Source organism: Mustela lutreola, chromosome 12 (genome assembly GCF_030435805.1).
Source record: "Mustela lutreola isolate mMusLut2 chromosome 12, mMusLut2.pri, whole genome shotgun sequence".
Taxonomy (NCBI): domain Eukaryota; kingdom Metazoa; phylum Chordata; class Mammalia; order Carnivora; family Mustelidae; genus Mustela; species Mustela lutreola.
Window position 1 is genome coordinate 94,937,159 of NC_081301.1, and position 22,884 is coordinate 94,960,042.

The 22,884-nt window shown below is 34.3% G+C and overlaps 1 protein-coding gene across 1 annotated transcript in view; it reads left to right on the top strand.

Annotated features, from left to right (window-relative positions):
• The window catches only part of JAK2 (Janus kinase 2), a 140,076-nt gene that overhangs the window by 87,569 nt on the left and 29,623 nt on the right, over positions 1 to 22,884 (top strand). The window contains exons 8-16 of the mRNA XM_059143324.1: positions 365 to 484; positions 8,670 to 8,827; positions 10,844 to 10,955; positions 13,276 to 13,462; positions 14,180 to 14,307; positions 16,554 to 16,688; positions 17,938 to 18,025; positions 21,713 to 21,840; positions 22,581 to 22,719. Coding sequence (XP_058999307.1) covers positions 365 to 484; positions 8,670 to 8,827; positions 10,844 to 10,955; positions 13,276 to 13,462; positions 14,180 to 14,307; positions 16,554 to 16,688; positions 17,938 to 18,025; positions 21,713 to 21,840; positions 22,581 to 22,719 — 1,195 coding nt within the window. The remainder of the gene's footprint in view (positions 1 to 364; positions 485 to 8,669; positions 8,828 to 10,843; positions 10,956 to 13,275; positions 13,463 to 14,179; positions 14,308 to 16,553; positions 16,689 to 17,937; positions 18,026 to 21,712; positions 21,841 to 22,580; positions 22,720 to 22,884) is intronic.

Here is a 22,884-nt window from a genome sequence, read left to right on the forward strand (position 1 = left end):
TACTCTAAGTTTTAAGTTTGTACATATCTCTGTTGTTCTTAGATTATTAGACATTTACCTTTACCTTTCTCCTTTGGTGATTAAACTTACAGTTTTCTGACAATGGTTCCTATTGACATTGATTGGATTGAAGGGAACTGTAACATAATTAGATTCCTGGTACCTTTAATGCTCTCATTTTTAAGTCAAAGCAAGATATGGTTAAGTCTTAGGGTTGGATTATTGAGGGAGAGAATCCCATTTAGTTACTATCAATACTTTTTTTAGTTTAAAGAATTTGGAATGCATGTTGTTATGTCCTTCTTGTTTTAAAATGGCTCCCTTAGTTTTACCTGTTTTTAATTTCAAATGCTCTTAATTATAGGATTTACAGTTATATTGTGACTTCCCTGATATTATTGATGTTACTATTAAGCAAGCAAGCCAAGAAGGCTCAAATGAAAGTAGAATTGTAACTATACATAAGCAAGATGGTAAAAATCTGGTAAGTTTACTTTATAACCAAATAATGATTATGCTTGTTGTCAGAAAATTTTAATACTAAAGTTATTTTCTCCTAGGAATTCTGATTATAGTTTTAAATATAGCTCTAAACATAAATTATCAGTTTAGTAAGGTTTTGGTCACATCTAGCTCTTCTTGTATCGCTACCAATACTATATTCCCAGAGTTTCTTAAACATTAATGTATTTTTCATTCATTTTTATGATTAGCAAGGCAACAGTCATTCCCCCGGAAGCCCCATTACTCTGGATTGTGCTAATTCCCTGTTGTAATGCTCACTCTGGACTATATTCTTTTTCTTTTCTTTTTTTTTTCCAGTAGGGATGTGCATAATTCCACTAATACTGCCTAATTAAAAGAGAAAAATTAAAACAATGCTTTCTGGGATTCACGTAACAGTGTAAACCAATCCCAAGTTAGCCCTACCCAAGCTAAAACACATGATTGGTTCTAAAAGATTAATTTCTTGAGGAATCTCCACACTGTTCTCCAAAGAGGCTGCACCAGCTTGCATTCCCACCAACAGTGTAAGAGGGTTCCCCTTTCTCCACATCCTCTCCCACACATGTTGTTTCCTGTCTTGCTAATTTTGGCCATTCTAACTGGTGTAAGGTGATATCTCAATGTGGTTTTAATTTGAATCTCCCTGATGGCTAGTGATGATGAACATTTTTTCATGTGTCTGATAGCCATTTGTATGTCTTTATTGGAGAAGTGTCTGTCCATATCTTCTGCCCATTTTTTGATATGATTGTCTGTTTTGTGTGTGTTGAGTTTGAGGAGTTCATTATAGATCCTGGATATCAAACTTTTGTCTGTACTGTCATTTGCAAATATCTTCTCCCATTCCAAGGGTTGCCTCTTTGTTTTCTGACTGTTTCCTTTGCTGTGCAGAAGCTTTTGATTTTGATGAAGTCCCAAAAGTTTATTTTCGCTTTTGTTTCCTTTGCCTTTGGAGACATATCTTGAAAGAAGTTGCTGTGGCTGATATCAAAGAGATGACTGCCTATGTTCTCCTCTAGGATTCTGATGGATTCCTGTCTCACATTGAGGTCTTTTATCCATTTTGAGTTTATCTTTGTGTATGGTGTATTCCTCAAGAAATTAAAAATAGAACTTCCCTATGACCCTGCCATTGCACTCCTGGGTATTTACCCCAAAGATACAGATGTAGTGAAAAGAAGGGCCATCTGTACCCCAATGTTTATAGCAGCAATGGCCACGGTTGCCAAACTGTGGAAAGAACCAAGATGCTCTTCAACAAATGAATGGATAAGGAAGATGTGGTCCATATACACTATGGAGTATTATGCCTCTATCAGAAAGAACGAATAACCCAACTTTTGTAGCAACATAGATGGGACTGGAAGAGATTATGCTGAGTGAAATAAGTCAAGCAGAGAGAGTCAATTATCATATGGTTTCACTTATTTGTGGAGCGTAACAAAAAGCATGGAGGACATGGGGAGTTAGAGAGAAGGGGGTTGGGGTAAATTGGAAGGGGAGGTTAATCATGAGAGACTATGGACTCTGAAAAACAATCTGAGGGGTTTGAAGTGGCGGGGGTGTGGGAGGTTGGGGTACCAGGTGGTGGATATTATAGAGGGCACAGATTGCATGGAGCACTGGGTGTGGTGAAAAAATAATGATGCTGTTATGCTGAAAATAAATAAATGAAAAAAAAAAGAAAAAAAATAAAAGATTAATTATTTCTCTTTTTGATTAGCTCTGGAAAACCCACATATTTTTTAATTTTTTTAATGTCAAATACAATGTGATTTTAGTTTCAGATGTACTGCGTCATGATTTGACAATTCTATACTTTGCACAGTGTTTGCCATGATAAATGTAATTAGAAATCCCACTTACTGTAATTGAAAGGGAAGAAGTAAATTCCTTTATAATCTCTTAAACTGGCTTACTTACGTGACTCTTTTTTTCTTTTTAACTCCGATGTTTTTTGACCTCCTGGCTGAAATGTCACATTAATGTTATTTGTTCGTTTAATTTCAGTATTTGTATGCTATCTCTCTATTCTATGGTTATATTTACTAAAATTATAACTAACTTGTAATTCACTTTAGTCAGCATACTTAACTGTTCTTAGGTAAAAATTTGTAAATAGTGTACAACCACTACCTACTAGGCTATGAGCTTCTTCAGTGTAAGGGTCATTTTGGGCTATGCGTTTTTACCCTCTGCACCTTGCATAATACTCTAGGCCCCACTTTAGAAAGAGCTTGATCTGTATTTTATGGATCAGTGGAAGGATGATTAATAACTTTCAACCACAATGTGGAATTAAGAGAAGAAATATTTATTCTGTACATATCAAAACTACACATGTGTATTGTATAAATACACCTAAATACTTATAAGCATACCCTGGAGATATGGTGGATTCATTTCTGGGCCACCACAATAAAACAAATACCACAATAAAGTGAGTCAAATGATTTTTTTTTTTTTTTTTTGGTTTCCTAGTGCATATAAAAGTTATGTCTACACCAAACTGTAGTCTATTAATATGCAGTAGCATTAAATCTGAAAAAAATGTACATGCCTTAATTAAAAATACTTTATTGCTAAGAAATGCTGACCATCATCTGAGCTTTCAGACAGTTATAATATTTTTGCTGATGGAGGATCTTGTCTCAGTGTTAATGGCTGCTAACTGATCAAGGTGCTGTTTGCTAAAGGTTGGGGTAGGCTATGGCATTTACTTAAAATAAGGTAACAATGAAGTTTGCCCAGCTGACTCTTCCATTGACAAGTGATTTCTCTGTAGCATGTAGTGCTGCTTGATAGCTTTTTAATTTAATTTTATTTTTTTCAGTGTCCCAAATTCATTGTTTATGCACCATACCCAGTGCTCCATACAATACGTGCCCTCCATAATACTCACTATCTAGCCCCCTCACCCTCTCCCCTCCAAAACCCTCAGTTTGTTTCTCAGAGTCCACAGTCTCTCATGGTTTGTCTCCCCCTCCAGTTTCCCCCAACTCACTTCTCCTCTCCATCTCTCAATGTCTTCCATGTTATTCCTTATGCTCCACAAGTAATTGAAGCTATATGATAATTGACTCTCTCTGCTTGACTTATTTCACTCAGCATAATCTCTTCCAGTCCCATCCATGTTGATACAGAAGTTGGGTATTCATCCTTTCTGATGGAGACATAATACTCCATAGTATATATGGACCACATCTTCCTTATCCATTCATCTGTTGAAGGGCATCTTGGTTCTTTCCACAGTTTGGCAAACTTGGCCATTGCTGCTATGAAAATTGGGGTACAAATGGCCCTTCTTTTCACTTCATCTGTATCTTTTGGGTAAATACCCAGTAGTGCAATTGCAGAGTCATAGGGTAGCTCTATTTTTAATTTTTTAAAGAATCTTCACACTGTTTTCCAAAGTGGCTGCACTAACTTGCATTCCCACCAATAGTATAAGAGGGTTCTAAGCCAGGGTTCCTCTTTCTCCACATCCTTTCCAACACTTGTTTACTGTCTTGTTAATTTTGGCCATTCTAACTGGTGTAAGTTGGTACCAATGTGGTTTTGATTTGAATCTCCCTTATGGATAATGATGATGAACATTTTCTCATGTGTCTGTCAGCCATTTGTATGTCTTCTTTGGAGAAGTGTCTGTTCATGTCGTCTGCCCATTTTTTGACATGATTATCTGTTTTGTGTATGTTGAGTATGAGGAGTTCTTTATAGATCTTGGATATCAGCCCTTTGTCGGTAGTGTCATTTGTGAGTATCTTCTCCCATTCCATGGGTTGCCTCTTTGTTTTGTTGATTGTTTCCTTTGCTGTGCAGAAGCTTTTGATCTTGATGAAGTCCCAAAAGTTCATTTTTGCTTTTGTTTCCTTTGCCTTTGGAGACATATCTTGAAAGAAGTTGCTAAGGCCGACGTCGAAGAGGTTATTGCCTGTGATGTCCTCTAGGATTTTGATAGATTCTTTCCTCACGTTGAGGTCTTTTTGCTTGATAGCTTTTTACCCACAGTAGAATTTCTTTCAAAACTGGAGTCCATCCTCTCAAACCAAGTTGCTGCTCTTTCAACTAAGTTGAGGTAATATTCTAAATCCTTTCTTACTATTTCAATAATCTTCACATTTTCACCACAAGGAGGTTCCATTTAAAAAAAAAAACAAACACTTTCTTTGCTCATCCATAGGTAGCAGCTCCTTATCCATTGAAGTTATATCAGGAGATTGCAGCCACGTTCAAATTATTTATTTATTTTTAAAAATATTTTATTTATTTATTTGAGAGAGAGGGAGAGAAAGAGAACTAGAGCTCACATATGCAGTCAGGGGTAGGGGAGAAAGAGAGGCAGAGAATGCAAGCAGGCTCCTCACCAAGCACAGAGCCTGATGTGGGGCTCAATCCCAGGACCCATGAGATCATGACCTGAGCTGAAATTACGACTCAGAGGCTCAGCTGATTGAGCCACCCATGTGTCCCACATTTTCAGCTCCACTTTTAATTCTTTTGCTATTTCCACCACTGCTGCAATTATTTCTTCCCCTGAAGTCTTGAACACCTCAAAGTCATCTGTGAAGGTTGGAGTCAACTTCTTCCAAATAGCTCTTCATGTTGATATTTTGACCTCTTCCCTTGAATCACAAATATTCTAACTGTCATCTGGAATGTTGACTCCTTTCTGGAAGGTTTTCACTTGATGGCTCAGATCATACAGAGGAATCACCATCTATGGCAGCAATAGCCTTAAGAAATGTATTTCTTAAATAATAAGACTTGAATACTAAAATGACTCCTTGATCACAGGCTGCTGAATGGATGTTATGTTAGTAGGCATGAAAACATTAGTCTCATTGTTCATCTCCAAGATGTATGAGCAAATGCTATAGGAAAAGTGGCACTGATAGACTTGCTTTTGATGCAGTGTTTCCTCAAACCTTCAGTGTGTGTGTTTGTTTTTAAAAAGGGCAGTATCTGAGAAATGCACTAAATGAATTGCACTGAAACAGGATATGCCTTCATTCTGTAAATGTGGTATTTATAAAAGAGTAAGTATGTCTAGAAGAATTTATTGATACTTATGTGGACATGGGGTAGTAACGTAAGGAACTTCTTTATGGGATGGTATTTGGACCTCTTGGCTATATTTTTAAGTCTACAACATAGAGAGGTTAAGTAACTTTCCAAGTTCACAGTATTAGTTAAGTGATAGGACCTGTATAAAACCAAATGCATGATTTGACAACTTAAGCCCATCACTGTGACAGTGCTGTTTGTTGAGTAGTCCTGAAGTTCCTCAAAGTATTGTATTTACATTTTGTTAGAATCCCTATAAAGATTAATTTGGGAAGAATGTATATTTACCATATTACATTTTCTATTTAAGGGATACATCATATTTCTCTTTGTATCCAAGTATTGTGTTTTCAGTAACCTTTTGTCCTCTAAGATTTTATTTATTTATTTGACAGAGAGAGAGCGAGCGAGCACAAGTAAAGAGCAGCAGGCAGAGGGAGAGGGAGAAACAGGCTCCCCGTGAGCAGGGAGCCCAGTGCGGGGCTTGATCCAGGGGTCCTGGGATCACGACCTGAGCCGAAGGCAGACGCTTAACAAACTGGGAGCCATCTGGGTGTCCTTGTATTTCAGTAACTTGATGGTTTTATTCATATCGATGCATCATGTTTCTTCCTGAGTTTTATTCATGGTATATTATCCTTTTTCTGTCACTTAATAGGATTCAGAACCTTTTCTTAATATATATTTTTCTGACACATTATTGCTAGATATGAGAAATAAATTTTTGCTTATTATTTCCTTTTTCCAGTGTTATATATTAGTTACACTTTAAAAAAAAAACATCCTTTTACTCTACTCTGACATTTTTCTTTGTCTTTCTTTTTCTCTTTTAAAAAAATATGGTAAAATACATTTCATGAAATTTAGCATCGCGATTTAGCTCTTCTGCTTCTGGGTATATATCCAAAGGAAACAGAATCACTACCTCAAAGAGATATTTGTACCCCCATGTTCATTGCAGTGCCCTTGGATGTTATCAATTTTTAAATATTTTGGGACAAAAATTGCTATCCTATGTAATATTTCATTTCCTTAATTAGAACCTGAGTTGGAGAAATTTCTCTGTGTTTACAGACCGACTGTTTGTGTCTCTTTATTGTGTATTATCTTTTCATATGCTTTGACTCATTTTCTTTTCTGTTTTTAATTGATCTATAGCTTTTTTTCTCAATATATATATATTGCATATTAATCCTTTGATGTACAGATTTACAGTTCCCCAGTCTTTTAACATTGTTTATGGTATCTTTTTTAGTACCTATTTTTAATTTTTTTTTTTTTAATTTTTTGAGAGAGAGAGAGAGAAAGAGAAAGCTTGAGCAGGTATGGGGAGGGGCAGAGGGAGAGGGAGAAAACCTTAAGCAGGCTCCATGCCCAGTGCGGAGCCAGACATGGGGCTCAGTCTCACAACCTTGAGGTCATGACCTGAGCCAAAATCCAGAGTTGGGCCCTTAATCAACTGAGCCATCCAGGCATCCCTAGTACCTATTTTTATGGCCTAATTGTGTTAATTCTGTTATAGTTCTGATACATCATACACTCTCTCATTATACTTTTGGGATAAATCTGTATTCTGTGTTCTCATTATGACTAAATATTTGTTCATTGCTGAGGCAAGTAGTAGTATTCTGTAAACACATTTCCATTCTTAACACAGGTTTTTGTTTTTCTGGGGATTATTCATTACTTCAACTTTTTTCCTTCGTATGTATCCTTTCTCTGTATCTCTTTCTGTTTCCAGTGAGCACTCTGAAGTAGCTCACTTCTCAACACATCGTTTTACATAGTGAAACATTATATGACTTCTGTTTCTTTCCTGGAAAAGTCACTTTGAGATCACTGGTTTTGCTCTCTCATCTGGACTGGAAGCTCTTTTGACCTTCACAGCTGTCATCTTTGGGTATCCTACTCTTATCACCCTGGGAGTTATCTTGTCTGTCTTTACTTGGATCCCTGGTTTTCTGAATCTCATATTTGTCTTGTTTTTCCTGCCAGTACCTATTGGTATTTTTGTTGGGATTGTGACAAATTAGAAAATTAGTTTAGGGAGGATTTTTACAACTTCATGATGTTGAATTTTCCTACCCAATAACATGGTAAATCTCTATATTCAAATAAAAAGTTACATTTTAACAATAGAGTTTTGAAGTATTTTAAAAATTATTTTGCTCATTTTTTGGTGAAGTTTAATATTAGATATTATCTTTGTATATGTACTGGTATAAATGAGGCTATTTTTTCATTATATAATCTAATTGACTATTTTTTACATATGTGAAAGCTGTTTTTTGTATCCTACTATCTTAAGGAATTAATCTTTGTGTTGTAGTAGTTTTATAATGGTCTTCTTTTGTATTTCCCAAGTATACAATCATATAATCTCCAAATTGAGATTGTTCTACCTCCATGTTTCCAATTTCTATTCTTATATTTCTTTCTGTGGCCTGATTATGTTAATTAACTACTATGCAATGCATTAAGTATTGGACTTTCTGTCTTACTCCTGATTTGAGGAGAAGTTGCTTCTTTCATTAAATAAAGTGTTTTTCCATTAGATGTTGCATTTTAGGCTGATTATATGCTCACATACGTATGTATGATACAATCATAAGATACCTATGTATGATTTGATTTAGACTACATACCTTTGAACTTACGTCATGAATGTTTTAACCTTAGCCATGTATACTTGGTATATAAAAATAAATGCTCATTATTTCTAATTAGTACCAACTTTTGTATCAGACTAGATAGATTTCTCATTGAGATGACTGACATATTTGTCTAATAGGATTATGGGAAATATAGTAAAATTATGGGTGAAAAGTGAACTGGAAATATATAAGCCCATATTTGAGAGGGTCTTAAATATCATACACAAGAACTTACAATTCAGATTGGGTAATTTGGGAGCCACAAAAGACATTTGAGCAATTTAGAAGAAAATTAATTTGGGGAATTAATCTAACAACATGAAGTGAATTTTTTTAGTATATGTGCTGCCGAAGCGAGCACCATGAAGTGAATTTTTAATATGTAACATGCAGTTGACTTTCAAATGGTACTGATTATTTCCTTTTCTTTTCTTTGTTTAGGAAATTGAACTTAGCTCATTAAAAGAAGCTTTGTCCTTTGTGTCATTAATTGATGGCTATTATAGATTAACTGCAGATGCACATCATTACCTCTGTAAAGAAGTAGCACCTCCAATGGTCCTTGAAAATATACAAAGCAACTGTCATGGCCCAATTTTGTGAGTAATACTGACTTTAAAAGTAAATTTTTTAAAAAGTAAATGAGATACTAACAGAATTTTACATAATGAAATGGTACATGTAGGTTTAGGAGTTGAGGAACCAAAATACTATCTTATGTGGCTGAAATTTCTTTTTTTTTTTTAAACAAAAGTTTGCGACTAGATTACATAATAATTAGAATTATTTAGGATATCATTTACTGTCTGTATGCGACTCTCTAATACTTAATTGTAAGTCTGACATTTTGTTGCATTGGTGTGTTTAAGTAATTCGTGGGTGTTAATTTTTTTTAAAAATCCTCCAATTTATACTTCATTAATTTTGAAATACTGTGGAGGAAACACAATGCAAAATTTGATAATTGTTATTATTTTTGGATAATCCAGCTCCCTCTACTGAAAGTTTTGAACACAAGATGTATATGATGTCCCTCTTTCTGAGACTCCTGCTAGGTAGTACTTTCTGCAGTGATGCAAATGAAGATGTTTCATTTCTCTGCTGTATAATGCAGTAGCCACTAGTGTAACTGAGGAAACTGAATTTTAATTTCTTTTATTTATTATTAATTTTTTAAAGTAGGCTCCCTGCTGGGTGAGGCTTAAACTCACAAACCTGAGATCAAGACCTGAGCTGAGGGCAAGAGTCAGATGCTTAACTGACTAAGCCACCCATGTGCCCTGAGGAACTGAATTTTTAAATTTAATAACTATATTTAAATAGCAATGTGCGGCTATTAGCTACCACATGGATCTTCACAGTTATAGACCTTTACTTTAATACCAGATAAAGCCAACTATCATGCATAACATTTGTTTTGCCCAAGTACTAGTTATCTCTCAGCCACTATGTACTTTAGTGATTGGCACTGGGCTTGAAACACTCAAGCAGAAGTAGTCTGAGTTTGTGAGCTTGTGTCTTGACATTAACCTACCCTTAATTAAATATTTGAAAACATATCCTGACTGATGTTTAAGACTTGATTTTGTCTTCTACCTCTTATCTGCCTAATAAGTATTGTTCTGTCTAAGTTCTATTTAAGTATTATTGTTCTATATAAGTATTATTCTATAACTTAGGTGGTTAGTATTTAAAAATTCCTACCAGGGACGCCTGGGTGGCTCAGTTGGTTAAGAAGCTGCCTTCGGCTCAGGTCATGATCCCAGCGTCCTGGGATTGAGTCCCACATCAGGCTCCTTGCTCGGCAGGGAGCCTGCTTCTCCCTCTGTCTCTGCCTGCCATTCTGTCTGTCTGTGCTCACTCTCTCTCTCTCCCTCTCTCTCTATGACAAATAAATTAAAAAAAAAAAAAATCTAAAAACTCCTACCATTCATTCTTTCATGTGTTATTTATCCATTCATTCAAGCGTTCTTTCATTTATTTATAGAACATTACTGGGTACCTGATATGTGTTTCTGGTTTATGTATGAGAAATACAGTGATGAATGAAACAGATTTTTCTTGCTTTATTATAGATTACATTTGACTTTTATTTCAAGATGTTCAACTTCAACAAAACATATAGCACATTTTGAAAATCAGTAGTTTTTGTCACCTGCCATAGATCTTCTATTATACTTTGGTATTATATTAAATATTAAAATAATCCATATGAATTTTTATTGCTATATCGAAAATTGCTATGTAGAAAAGACACAAGTGTTTTACAATATATTGTTTGCATGGTAGGAGTAAATATGGTTTTTAAAATACTAAATTTTTAATTAGAAGGCAGAAAATTCAAATGAATGAAATGTTCTTAGTGATTTTGTGTGTCTTATAATCCCTTTTATTTGTTTTTAAAATCTGTTGAATTGGTTTGAACTTATTGCAAAATAGCTTGGTGCTTCAGTGTTTTTCCTTTTTCCTTGTAAGATAACTGATAAACATATAAAGTAGAGGAAACTTAAAATTCTCAGACTTTCAGATTTGACTTTTGATCTCTTAGATGACATTTTGGTCTTAATGTCATGGCACTTGCTACATTATCATTCAAGTTATTTCTTTACCTTTAGAATGGATTTTGCCATCAGTAAACTGAAGAAAGCAGGTAATCAGACTGGACTCTACGTACTTCGATGCAGTCCTAAGGATTTTAATAAGTATTTTCTGACTTTTGCTGTTGAGGTTAGTATTTCTCATTAATGGTGACATTTTTCTTTTTTAAATTTTATTTCCCATTCCATTCCCTTCCTCTGGAAAATGTAACATCTTTATTTAGTCTGTGTAATTCCCCCTTCATGTTGATCTACCATTGTTTCTTTTTTTTAATACTCAGAATTACAGCTCTGGATATGATAACTAATATAAAAATGCTTAGTTTCTCTTAGGGATTCTGTATCAATAAATAAGATATAATTTCTAGACTTTTTATAAAAATATAAAGTTATTTTTAATGTCTATATTTGGAATTTATTGATGTTTGAATGTTACTAGTGTGTCATATTTTTTCAAGTCTCTTCAAGTCTCTTTTCACAAAAATGGAGATCTTTACAAAGACACATAGGACTAAAGGCATCAAAAGAAAATTTTGCTTTTACTGATAGTGGTTACAGGATTAGAGTGAAATAGGTCAATGACAAACAGAGCATTTTTTTTTTAAAGATTTTATTTATTTATTTGACAGAGATCACAAGTAGGCAGAGAGGCAGGCAGAGAGAGAGAGAGAGGAGGAAGCAGGCTCTCCGCGGAGCAGACAGCCCAATGTGGGGCTCGATCCCAGGACCCTGGGATCACGACCTGAGCCGAAGGCAGAGGCTTTAACCCACTGAGCCACCCAGGTGTCCCCAAACAGAGCATTTTTAACTAGTGATTTTCCAGTATTCAGGATAAGGTTCTACATTATATTTGTTTTAAAGATAATACTACAAAAAACCACACTATTAATACAGATAATTTTGGATCTTTTCTAAGATTGTTTATTACCCAAAATATTTAAAAAGGCACTATCGCTTATAACATAGTTTTTGGTATAAATCTTGAGAAACTTTATAGCAGGTTCCAAAATTTATCTTACTTTTCCAAAGTATAGCATGAGGATTTGGTTGTTATTTTAACTTTTAGAAAATGCATTCATATTTAGCATATAGAATAGATTAATTGTCCATAAATACAAAAGGTAGGTTACTCAGTGTGTTTAGCATCGTATAATACTAATAATCTATCCTAATTTCATTGCATCTTTTAATATAACAGTCCATTATATTCAATTATCAATTCTAAATTTTTTTTTATTTTTACTGTATTTGCTTAGGCTAATATGAGGACTGTTATATTAGAGAGTGTATGATACAATCTTGCTTTAAGAAATATATCTTTTGGAAAAAGTAGGAAGATACACCTAAAAAGTATTAAATTGATCACTGTAATTGTTTAATATAGACAATAACAAAGGGTTACAATTAAGAAAGTGCTTTTTTAAAAAGATTTTATTTATTTATTTGTTTGAAACAGAGAGAGTGAGCACATGGGGAGGGACAGAATGAAAGGGAGAAGCAGACTCCCTGTTGAGCAGGGGACCTAGTGTGGGTTTTGATCCCAGGAACCTGAGATCATAACCTGAGTGGAAGGCAGATGCTTAACTGACTGAGCGACCCGGGTTCCCCACCCCAGCAAATACTTTTAGGGTAAAGAGGACTTAAGGTATTTTGCCCTTTTTTTTTTTTTAAAATAAATGGTCCCATGGAGGTTGAATATGCTAGTAAGAAACTCAAAAAATAGATGAGGAAGTTCATTGTATAGTACATAAAACAGACATTGAAAAGCTGAAGAATATTAAAATCGCCATATGAGAGGTAGCTATGTAGATACAGTAGTGGCACAATGAATGGGTAATCACCTCTGCTTGTGAGGTGAGGTCAGGGTCGTTAAGGAGGACCTCACAGAAAAGAAGATACTTGAACTGGCTGTTAAGAAATGTCTAAAAGTCCACTGCTCAGAAGGAGAGGATGTATATTCATAGGTAAAGAGATAGCATGTACATTTATCAAGGCATGAAACAACATGGCATTTGCTTGAAATTTTTGAATTCTCTTAGTAGAGCTGGAACATAGGTTGTATGTCGGCAATGGTAGATGGTGAAGTTGGAGATGGCATCAGAAGCCAGCTCATGGAAGGCTTATGATGTAAAATAGTTTTAGATTTTATCTTGTAAATGACCCAAAACTGTTAAGGATAGTATTATTATTGTTAATTATCATTGCTTTCTTACTTGCTTTTTGAGAAAATCGACCATTAAGCCATTTATTGTAAGGGTACGTAATTATCAGATACCTTTTTGAGGAACCAGGCACTCCTATCACCCTATACCAGTACTACATTAAGATTCAGAGTTCAAATGTCTAAATGTTCTGTTGGCTGTTTTTGTGATAACATTTTTGTCACAATAATTACTGTTTTGACCATTGTAATTTTGCCTTCTGTTTCTTTTATAATTAAACTTACATAGCGAGAAAATGCCATTGAATATAAGCACTGTTTGATTACAAAGAATGAAAATGGAGAATACAACCTCAGTGGGACCAAGAAGAACTTCAGTAACCTTAAAGATCTTTTGAATTGCTACCAGATGGAAACTGTTCGCTCAGACAGTATAATTTTCCAGTTTACTAAATGTTGTCCCCCAAAGTTGAAAGGTAAAATAATTTTCTTGTTAGTTTTAAAATGCTTGTCATGGATTGTGTGTATGGTAGGAGGCATCTTTAGTATATTGCTTTCAAAGGAAATAGAAAAGAAGCTGCTTGAAAAACAGAATTTTGTCTCATTGTCTCATATGAGCATCCTCAGATAGGATTGTTCAGTTTGGTTTAGGTTGTCTAGACATGACCTGAAATGCTATAATGCTGAAATGGCATTTAAGAAATGGTAACTGCATGGTATAAAATCCATCACCTACTTACTGAACTGTGAAAGACTTCACTACCAGATTCTCCTATGTTTTTCTAAGTAAAACCTTTCTACTCTTTTAGAATTTTAATTTCTATGCTTTTAAAATAAAGATAGTAAGATTGGAAATCCTTGAAGTAACAGATTTATTAAAAATTATTATTAAATTATTCATGAAAAATTGTATTAGTTGAGGGAATCATTACAATTTTGAAAGTTTGAAATAATTTGTTAAAATATATCAAAGTTCAGTGAGTAAATTTCTAAAATAAATTTCTGTTTATTAAAAACATTAACAAGCTGTTAAGTGTTTTTTATATATAGAACACATTTTATTTTCTTCTTTGGAGCAGTTTATATCCTCAATGTATTTTGGTTATATACATTTTTTTCATTGCTTCTTTTCTTCTGTTTTTTTTTTTTTTTTTTTTTTTTGTTTGTTTTTTGTTTTTTTTTTTTGGTAACAGATAAATCAAACCTTCTAGTCTTCAGAACCAGTGGCATTTCTGATGTTCCCACATCACCAACATTACAGAGGCACAATAATGTGAACCAAATGGTGTTTCACAAAATCAGAAATGAAGATTTGATGTTTGTAAGTCATTAGGTGCTAATTATTATCTTTTTTGTCCTTTTAAAACAACTGTTTTCTTAACTTCCTATCCCACATTACATTCATGGGACATTTGGAATTATTTCCGTTAAACCTATAAATTCCAAAATTTATTTCAGTTTAAATATTTTTATTTCTTGTGCAATACCAAACTTGTGATACCAAACTTGAGTTAGAAATTAGCTAAACTAATTATTTTAAAATATTTTATTTATTTATTTGACAGAGAGAGAGATCACAAATAGGCAGAGAGACAGACAGAGAGAGAGATGAGGAGAAGCAGGCTCCCTGCTGAGCAGAGAGCCCGATGCGGGTCTCGATCCCAGGCCCCTGGGATCATGACCTGAGCCGAAGGCAGAGGCTTAAACCACTGAGCCACCCAGGCGCCCCTAAACTAATTATTTTAAGAAAGGAATTTTATTCTCTTTTTAAGAATTTAAAAATATTCCTTTGTGAATCTTAATTTAAAAATTAAAAATCTTCATCTACAAAAGACCTGTGTCTTAATTCTCAAGTTCTCAAGAAAGTAAGGGAAATGCAAGGGATTAAAAATAGTTAAGGAACTGAAGACAGAGTGTACTTAGAACTGATGTTTGGGCTGCGGAACATGTTAGGGGGTGGGGATTAGTTTCACTAATCAAGGGAATTAAGATCTAAAAGCAACACAAAGAAGCGCCAAGCCTTAAGACCTACATAAGACCAGGAGTTAAAAGTGAGACCATCTCTGAATAAAGCCAGGACCGTCAAGTAAATACATTCTCATGGATTATGAAAAATTCACCCACTAGAAAAAGAAAAAAAGGAGTGTTGTGTGTTTTAGTTGGACTCTTAGGGAAAAAGTATCTTCTGAGAATTTGTATCCATAAGCTTTTCAATTTAGATTTCTTTATACCATCTGCATAATCTGAGAAACCCTAAGCTAATAAATTAAAATAAAAGGAAGTATTCTCCTAGTAGTACCCTGTGATGCTTGGAAGAAGCAAATACAAAATCTTTTTGAACGAACTTACTCTTGACCTTTGCCATCCACGATCCCCTCAAATAAACTACTCTAAACATGAGTGTTCAGTCAAAAATTTTAAAACATACATGGAAATAACTCAGGATTAAGAAAGAGTCAGCAGACCAACAAACATCAAAGTTAGACCTCCAAGAACTTCATATAACAGACTTTTCAGATTGACATAATAAAATACATGTACATGTTTAAAGAAATAAATGGAGTTAAAAACATGGAAAAGAATTAAGACATTATCAAAAAAACCAGAATGATTTGGAGAAAGAAAAGTATAGAAATGAAAAAATATGCTCATTGACATTAAAACAAAACAGACAAGTTAGAAAACAGATTACTCATGATTGAAGGGAGAATTAGTGAATTACAAAATAGACCTGAAAATTATTCAGTTAACAGCAGATAGGGAGGAAGAAATGGAAATTATGAAATAGAGCTTCAGGGACACGGAGAGGGAAAATGAGAAAGACCAACTGATGTCTGAGTCCCATAAAGAAACAGTAGATAGAATTATACAGAATTATAAAGATAGGGATCCCCATGTGTGTGACAGCAAACAAAGAGTTGCTACATGACTTAATGTCACAAAACTAGTAACAGTAGATCTTCAGTTTGAACAGGGGTGGCCCTACTTTAGCGCTCAGGCTTTCAACAATAGTTTTGTAAGGACATGCAAGAAGTTCTAGTAATAGTAGTAATGACCAACCCTTATCGAGCATTTACTATATGTCATGGACTGTACTCAGTGCTTTCATGTGTTCATTCATTTATTGTTCATAATAACACTATGGAAAAACGATTCTTCCCATTCCTCAGAGGAGGAGACCGGGATAGCTGCATCCCAGAGATACATTAGCCTGTCCGAGGTCACACAGCTAGGAAGTGGTGATGAGGAACAATCCACCTTCTGCCTCCATAGACCATTCTGTACTGCCTTCTCTGTTACGAGAGGCAGACAGAAATATTTGTATGTAAGTAAGTGTAGGTAAACACTGACACTGTGAAAATAAAGTGATAATAATAGCTAATTTCAGGGGGTTTAAGAACATTGTAGAACCAAAATGTACTTTATTCATTTAATCCTCCTGTTCTTTTATTACAGAATACAATTAGTATTTGCTCATGGATTTTTAAAAACTCTTGTCATTAAACATGTTTCCTAATTCCTATATCTTACTTCATTCTTTTTTTGGCCCCCTTTTTTCTTTTGAAGAATGAAAGCCTTGGCCAAGGCACTTTTACAAAAATTTTTAAAGGTATAAGGAGAGAAGTAGGAGATTATGGTCAACTACATGAAACAGAAGTTCTTTTAAAAGTTCTGGATAAAGCTCACAGAAACTATTCCGAGGTATGTATACTCTTTGTGTAGCTTGTGTAGTTTCTGATATTTAAACATACGCTCTCATATTGACAGAACACATTCATGCATGGATCTCTTCAAAAGTGTAATTTTTGAAATTATATTATTTTAAGGACCTTTCTGAGGATGCTTTTTTAAGATTATATTTATTTGTCAGAGAGTGAGTGAGCACAAGTGGGAGAGCAGCAGGCAGAGGGAGAAGCAGGCTCCCCACTGAGCAGGGAGCCCCATGCGATGTGAGGCTCAATCCCAGGACCCTGGGATCATGACCTGAGCTGAAGGCAGAAGCTTAACTGACTGAGCCACCAAGGTTTCCCTAAGAATTTTTTTGATAATAACTTATTTCCAAATTAATTACTCTTAACATTGTATTATGGGTATTAGTACATCTCTGCATGTATTAAGGCAGGAGCTTTCAAACTTGGCTCTCCAATGTTTTATGGGTCCCATAGTTTTCCTTCACAGCTTATTTTTTAAAAATTTTGATAGGCACTGTACTAAGGGACACTCTAGATGAAATATTGATGGCTCTGGACATCATCCAGAGATGCTAGCCAGCAGCAAGCCAGTCGTTAGTTGCCAGGATCCTTAAAATAGCAGGGCATCAAAAACATGACATACAAACACTTAAGACACTTAAAATGTCTTAAATGATATTAGTGGAAGGTGACATGAAACATCTGAGTGAGTGTTTTTCTAATCCAGAATACCACAGTGTTGGTGATTTCGATCTTCCTCAACTGTCCCAGAAGTTCTAGTCAAAGGTTGGTTGAATTAGAGTGATAGTCATACCATGCTGGTCTCCTGACTTAATTGTCATAGTTTATCTGCACAGAGAACATTTTTAATCCCTTGGGGAGTTATTTGAAGCTCTCATCCATTTACTTGAGTCCCTTATCACGGTCTCTGGTGTCTGCCTCTGTGCTCTCTCCCAGGTGCTGAGGGTCCAAGGCTGTTGATCTCGCAGCATTTATGTGGCCCTGTGCCACTATTGCACGCTCTCTCTTTGCTGTTTCTTATTCCAGGCTTACTCAGGGGTTTTCTCAGAATGAACTCTAGCATCGGGATTGATAGCAGTCACAGGTCCATATAAGGGAACCAACACAGCCTTATCTGTAGTCCTGCTGGGAATAGGAGAGAGTGCATTTCTCATACAGCAGACAGTATCTTTCTGACCTTTGAACATTTATAGACAAAGTAATTCTTTTGCATTTTTGTATGTTTTTCTTTTCCTTAGTCTTTCTTTGAAGCAGCAAGCATGATGAGCCAGCTTTCTCACAAGCATCTAGTTTTAAATTATGGAGTGTGTGTCTGTGGGGAGGAGAGTAAGTAAAACTACAGACTTCCTTATGGTAATGTTATGCCTTCTCAGAGCATCTATTTTTGTTTATAGAGAAAATTTAATTTCAGGATCATAACTAAGTATCACTATAAACCATAATTTAAGAAGAGTTAAATATTGTTGAAATAAAAAACTGTTCAGTTATGTCTTCTAAAAAAAGAAACCATTTAATGAAATTAAAATGCAGTAGACAGTTAACATACCTTATGTTAAAATGCCCAAATAGTAGAGTGTTAGAGTAAACAAATGTCTTACAACCTTTCCTGGTAACCATAGCAATACGAATTTTGGCTGGTTTGGTATCACTGGAATAACTGGCTATTTCAGTATAAGTTTCTTTGGAATTATTGAAAAAGACATAAAAATAAATGATAGACTGAATTTTTAATGGAACTGACTAAAATGACTGGATATTCAGTTTATTCTAGGTCTAAATTTAGACTGTTCATAAAAACTCATGAACTTTATATTTAGAAAATTGTGTATGTAATTCTCCATTTTCCTTCATAATATAGATTAAATATGCATCCATACTTATGCAATATTTTTTCATATATCTTTGAAAACATAATCATTTCAAAGGCAGTGATTTTCAAATCTGTTCTGTGGAGATATTTCAGTTATCTCGGGGTTGATGAAGTGAAAGTAAATTAACTACAGTCATGGAGACTTCTGCTCACTTATTCCCAGCTAGAGTAGTTCTGTATTTATCTTTTTTATTGATTGATATTTCTCATAATTTTCCATTTAAGGGAAGAAAAAATAAAAATTTTTTTAAAGTTTGAAAACAGTGTTTCAGAGCAAGTAATTCCAGTTCTTATGCTTGCTTTTAGGTTTATTTTATTGATTCTGTGATGTACTTTTTTCACATTTAAAAATACCTGAAATTGGGAAGTGTGATATAGTCGATGGCATGTCATAATTCAATTATGTTTTTCTTTTATGATACATAAAATAATGGACTTACAACAATCAGTTGTATCTGTAAAATAGATCTTAAATGCCACATAAAAAAGTTTTATTAAGCTTTTGTTCGTTGTAACTCTTAGATATTTATTGTTTTTTTTCTTTTCTTTCTTTTTTTGACACTTGCCATAAATTTACCTGTGGTCAGTTCTTAATTATTAGTATATGGATTATTCTCTAAATTAACCTTGGCCCAGCAAAGCATTCATTAAATTTGTTTTAGTTACCCAATGAGGTCCAAAGTTACTAACTTTTGTCATTAACAACAAAGTTGTTACACACCAAGTGAGAACTAAGTGATTTTAATATTAGACCAAGGAAAATCAAAATTTGAGGTAAGATTATGCTTTTTATTTTTATTTTTATTTTTATTTTTATCTGGGGGAAGGAGGGGCCAAGGGAGAGGGGGCAGACAATCCCAGACAGGCTCCACGCCTAGCACAGAGCCTAAACTCTGGGCTCAACACAGGGCTCAATCATACAACTCTGAGGTCATGACCTGAGCTAAAATCCAGTCAGAGGCTTGACCAGCGGAGTCACCCTATGCCCCAAGATCATGCACTTTAGTTCATTTTTTTAAAAGATTTTATCTATTTATATATAGAAAGAACATATAAGCAGGCGAGGGGCAGAGGGAGAATGAGAAGCAGACTCCCCTCTGGGCGGGGAGCCTGGTGCAGAACTTGATCCTTTGACTCTGGGGTCATGACCGGAGCCCAAAGCAGATGCTTAAATGACTGAGCCACCCAGGTGCCCCAAGATCATTCATTTTAAAACAAATGTGAGCCTGGTGGTGGGTATTACGGAGGACACATATTGCATGGAGCACTGGATGTGGTACATAAACAATGAATTCTAGAACACTGGAAATAAAAAAATTAATTAATTAAAAAACAAACAAAAAAACAAATGTGAAACATAGGCATGGTGAAGTATAGGCACTTAACTTACTGGGCCACGAATTAACATGGATTACAATGTGAAAGTCTGTCAGAATTTCTTTAAAAATATAAAAAATTAAAAAAAAAAATAAAAATAAAAATAAAAATATATATTTTGTGATGCCGCGGTTGAATTTTTTGCTTGAATTTTTTTAAATTTAATTTTAATTTTATTATTTTAATTTCCATTTTTATAATTAAAAAACCCGAATCTTTTTTTTCTCATTTATATAACTTACTGTTTATTAAGCATTAGCAACAGTAAAATAATCTCAATAAATTTAGATTTGAAATTGAGAACCTGAGCTTATTGCATTACAAATTAGTACTAGATGACTATAAATAAACCCTACACCCAGTTTAATTATTAAATAACATGTCTTAATGTAGAAACAGTCTTGGCTTTAAGAAACTTGGTCAGTACTAACAGGGCTGGGGATTTTTATCTGTTTTAAAAGGCAGTGAGGACTTTTTAGAAGCAAAATATATCTTAATAGTATATTTAAAATATACTTCTAAAGATAAAGCAGTACAAAACTAATTTTTGCTTTTTGGCAGCATAAATTAAAAGGATGAATAGAGATCAAACTCAAATTCTCCTTAATGCCTGCAAAAATAGACATTGTTGTAAATTTTTATGTGTAGAAGAATCTCAGGAAGTTTTGATGTCTAAATACAGTAGTCCTCTTTGTCTGCAGCGCATTTTTTTTTTTTTAAAGATTTTATTTATTTATTTATTTGACAGGCAGAGATCACAAGTAGGCAGAGAGGCAGGCAGAGAGAGAGGAAGGGAAGCAGGCTACCTGCTGAGCAGAGAGCCTGATGTGGGGCTCGATCCCAGGACCCCGGGATCATGACTTGAGCCGAAGGCAGAGGCATAAACCCACTGAGCCACCCAGGCGCCCTGCAGCATATTGTTCTAAGACCCCCAATGGATGCCTGAAACTGAGGATAGTACCCAACCTTATAAACACTAAGTTTTTTCCTATACATACATACCTGTGATAAAGCTGAGTTTATACATTAGGCACAATTAAGAGATGACAACAATAAGTAAAAATAAAATAGAGCAGTTATAGTAGTCTACTGTAATAAAAGTTGATGTGGTTTCTCTCTTTCAAAATATCGTATTTGTATTGTACTCACACTTCTTGGTCTTGGTAATGATGTGAGACGATAAAATGCCTGTGGGCTGAGATGCAATGAGGTGAAGGACATGGGTGGGCAGTGTGACACAGCATTAGGCTACTACCTTCTGACGGTAAGTTGGAAAGAGGATCATCTACTTCTGAACCTGTTGACTACGAGTAGCTGAAACTGTGGAGAGCAAAACCACGGATAAGCAGGGGACACTACTGTAGTTTCATGGAAGAGAAGTTAACTTGGTGAGAAATTTTCATTTGTTTAAAAAAAAGCAGCTATAACTTAGTACTACTACATAGAGGTATGCTGGAGTAATATATATGTAAATATAAAAATATATAGTAACATAATAATGACAGTATATAATATATATTATATGTTATAGATAATTATATAACATATGTAATTGTTTAGATTTTGCCATCTTGCTGTTGTGAATAAACTAAACCCCAAAATACAATGGTGTATAGTTGTTAAGCTTTCTTTACTTTAATGAATTTTGCATAATTTAATCTCTTTACCTATAGTACCCACATATAATCGTATATTTATAAATTTAAAAATTATATATGTTTTTATGTAAGTGTACTTGAGCCTTTTATTTTTATATTTTAATGCAGATATTCTGGTTCAAGAGTTTGTAAAATTTGGATCATTAGATACATATCTGAAAAAGAATAAAAATTCTATAAATATATTATGGAAACTTGAAGTGGCTAAACAGTTGGCATGGGCCATGCATTTTCTAGTAAGTAATAAGTATAATAGTCTATCAAAAACTTACTGTTCTGTCTTATGAAGCAATGTACAAAGGTTCTTGACTCAGGATCAAGAAATATATTAAATAAATGCTGAGACACTGAAAATAGATAAAAGATTATTTTAAGCATATATTTATTTATATAAAATCATGTTTTTGGAAGAGTGTTGTCATTTTATCAATCTCTTAATATTGCTGATGAACAATTTATGTCACTTGGGTTTAGAGAATTTAAAATATGCAGAAAAATATGCAAAAATATGCAGAAACCTGTTGTGCTAGTTATGGATAGCAGAAAATCCCTGCAGAAAATGTCTTCTTAGGGTATTTGTGGGCAATTGGACATTATATCCAGTGAGAAAGCGGTGTTGCCATAGAAGCAGAATGGTGGTCAGACTCCTCAGAGTGCACCTGTGTCTGGCCGCTGAACAGAAACAATATTTACTTACTTTTTAGAAAGACATACTGTTTAAAATCTCAGGTTTAGAATGTGAAGTGGCACTGAGTAGTTTTAATATATTCTTTTCATTATGGGTGTAGATTGTTGTTTCATTTGAAAAGTAAAACAGAAAGCACAGCACTGCCATAAACCTTTATTTCAAAGCATGCTTCCAAAGAAATGTTTACTAGTTAATACTGTCCTATTTTTTTCTTTGAATCCATGTTGGGACAAGTTTTCAAGTATTTGTAGATTGATATTTGAATGTCTGTGCATTTAACTTTAATAGGAAGAAAAAGCACTTGTTCATGGGAATGTGTGTGCCAAAAATATTCTGCTTATCAGAGAAGAAGACAGGAAGACAGGAAATCCTCCTTTCATCAAACTTAGTGATCCTGGCATTAGTATTACAGTTTTGCCAAAGGACAGTAAGTTCTACAGGAAACGCATTTAACTTCTTTTTAATTTTTTTAAATTTGAATGTGGTTGACCCACAACGTTACATTAGTTTCAGGTACACAACACTAGTGATCCCACATCTTTACTTGGAGAGTAGTATAAAAAGCATATTGTTGATTTTTTTTCTCAAGCTC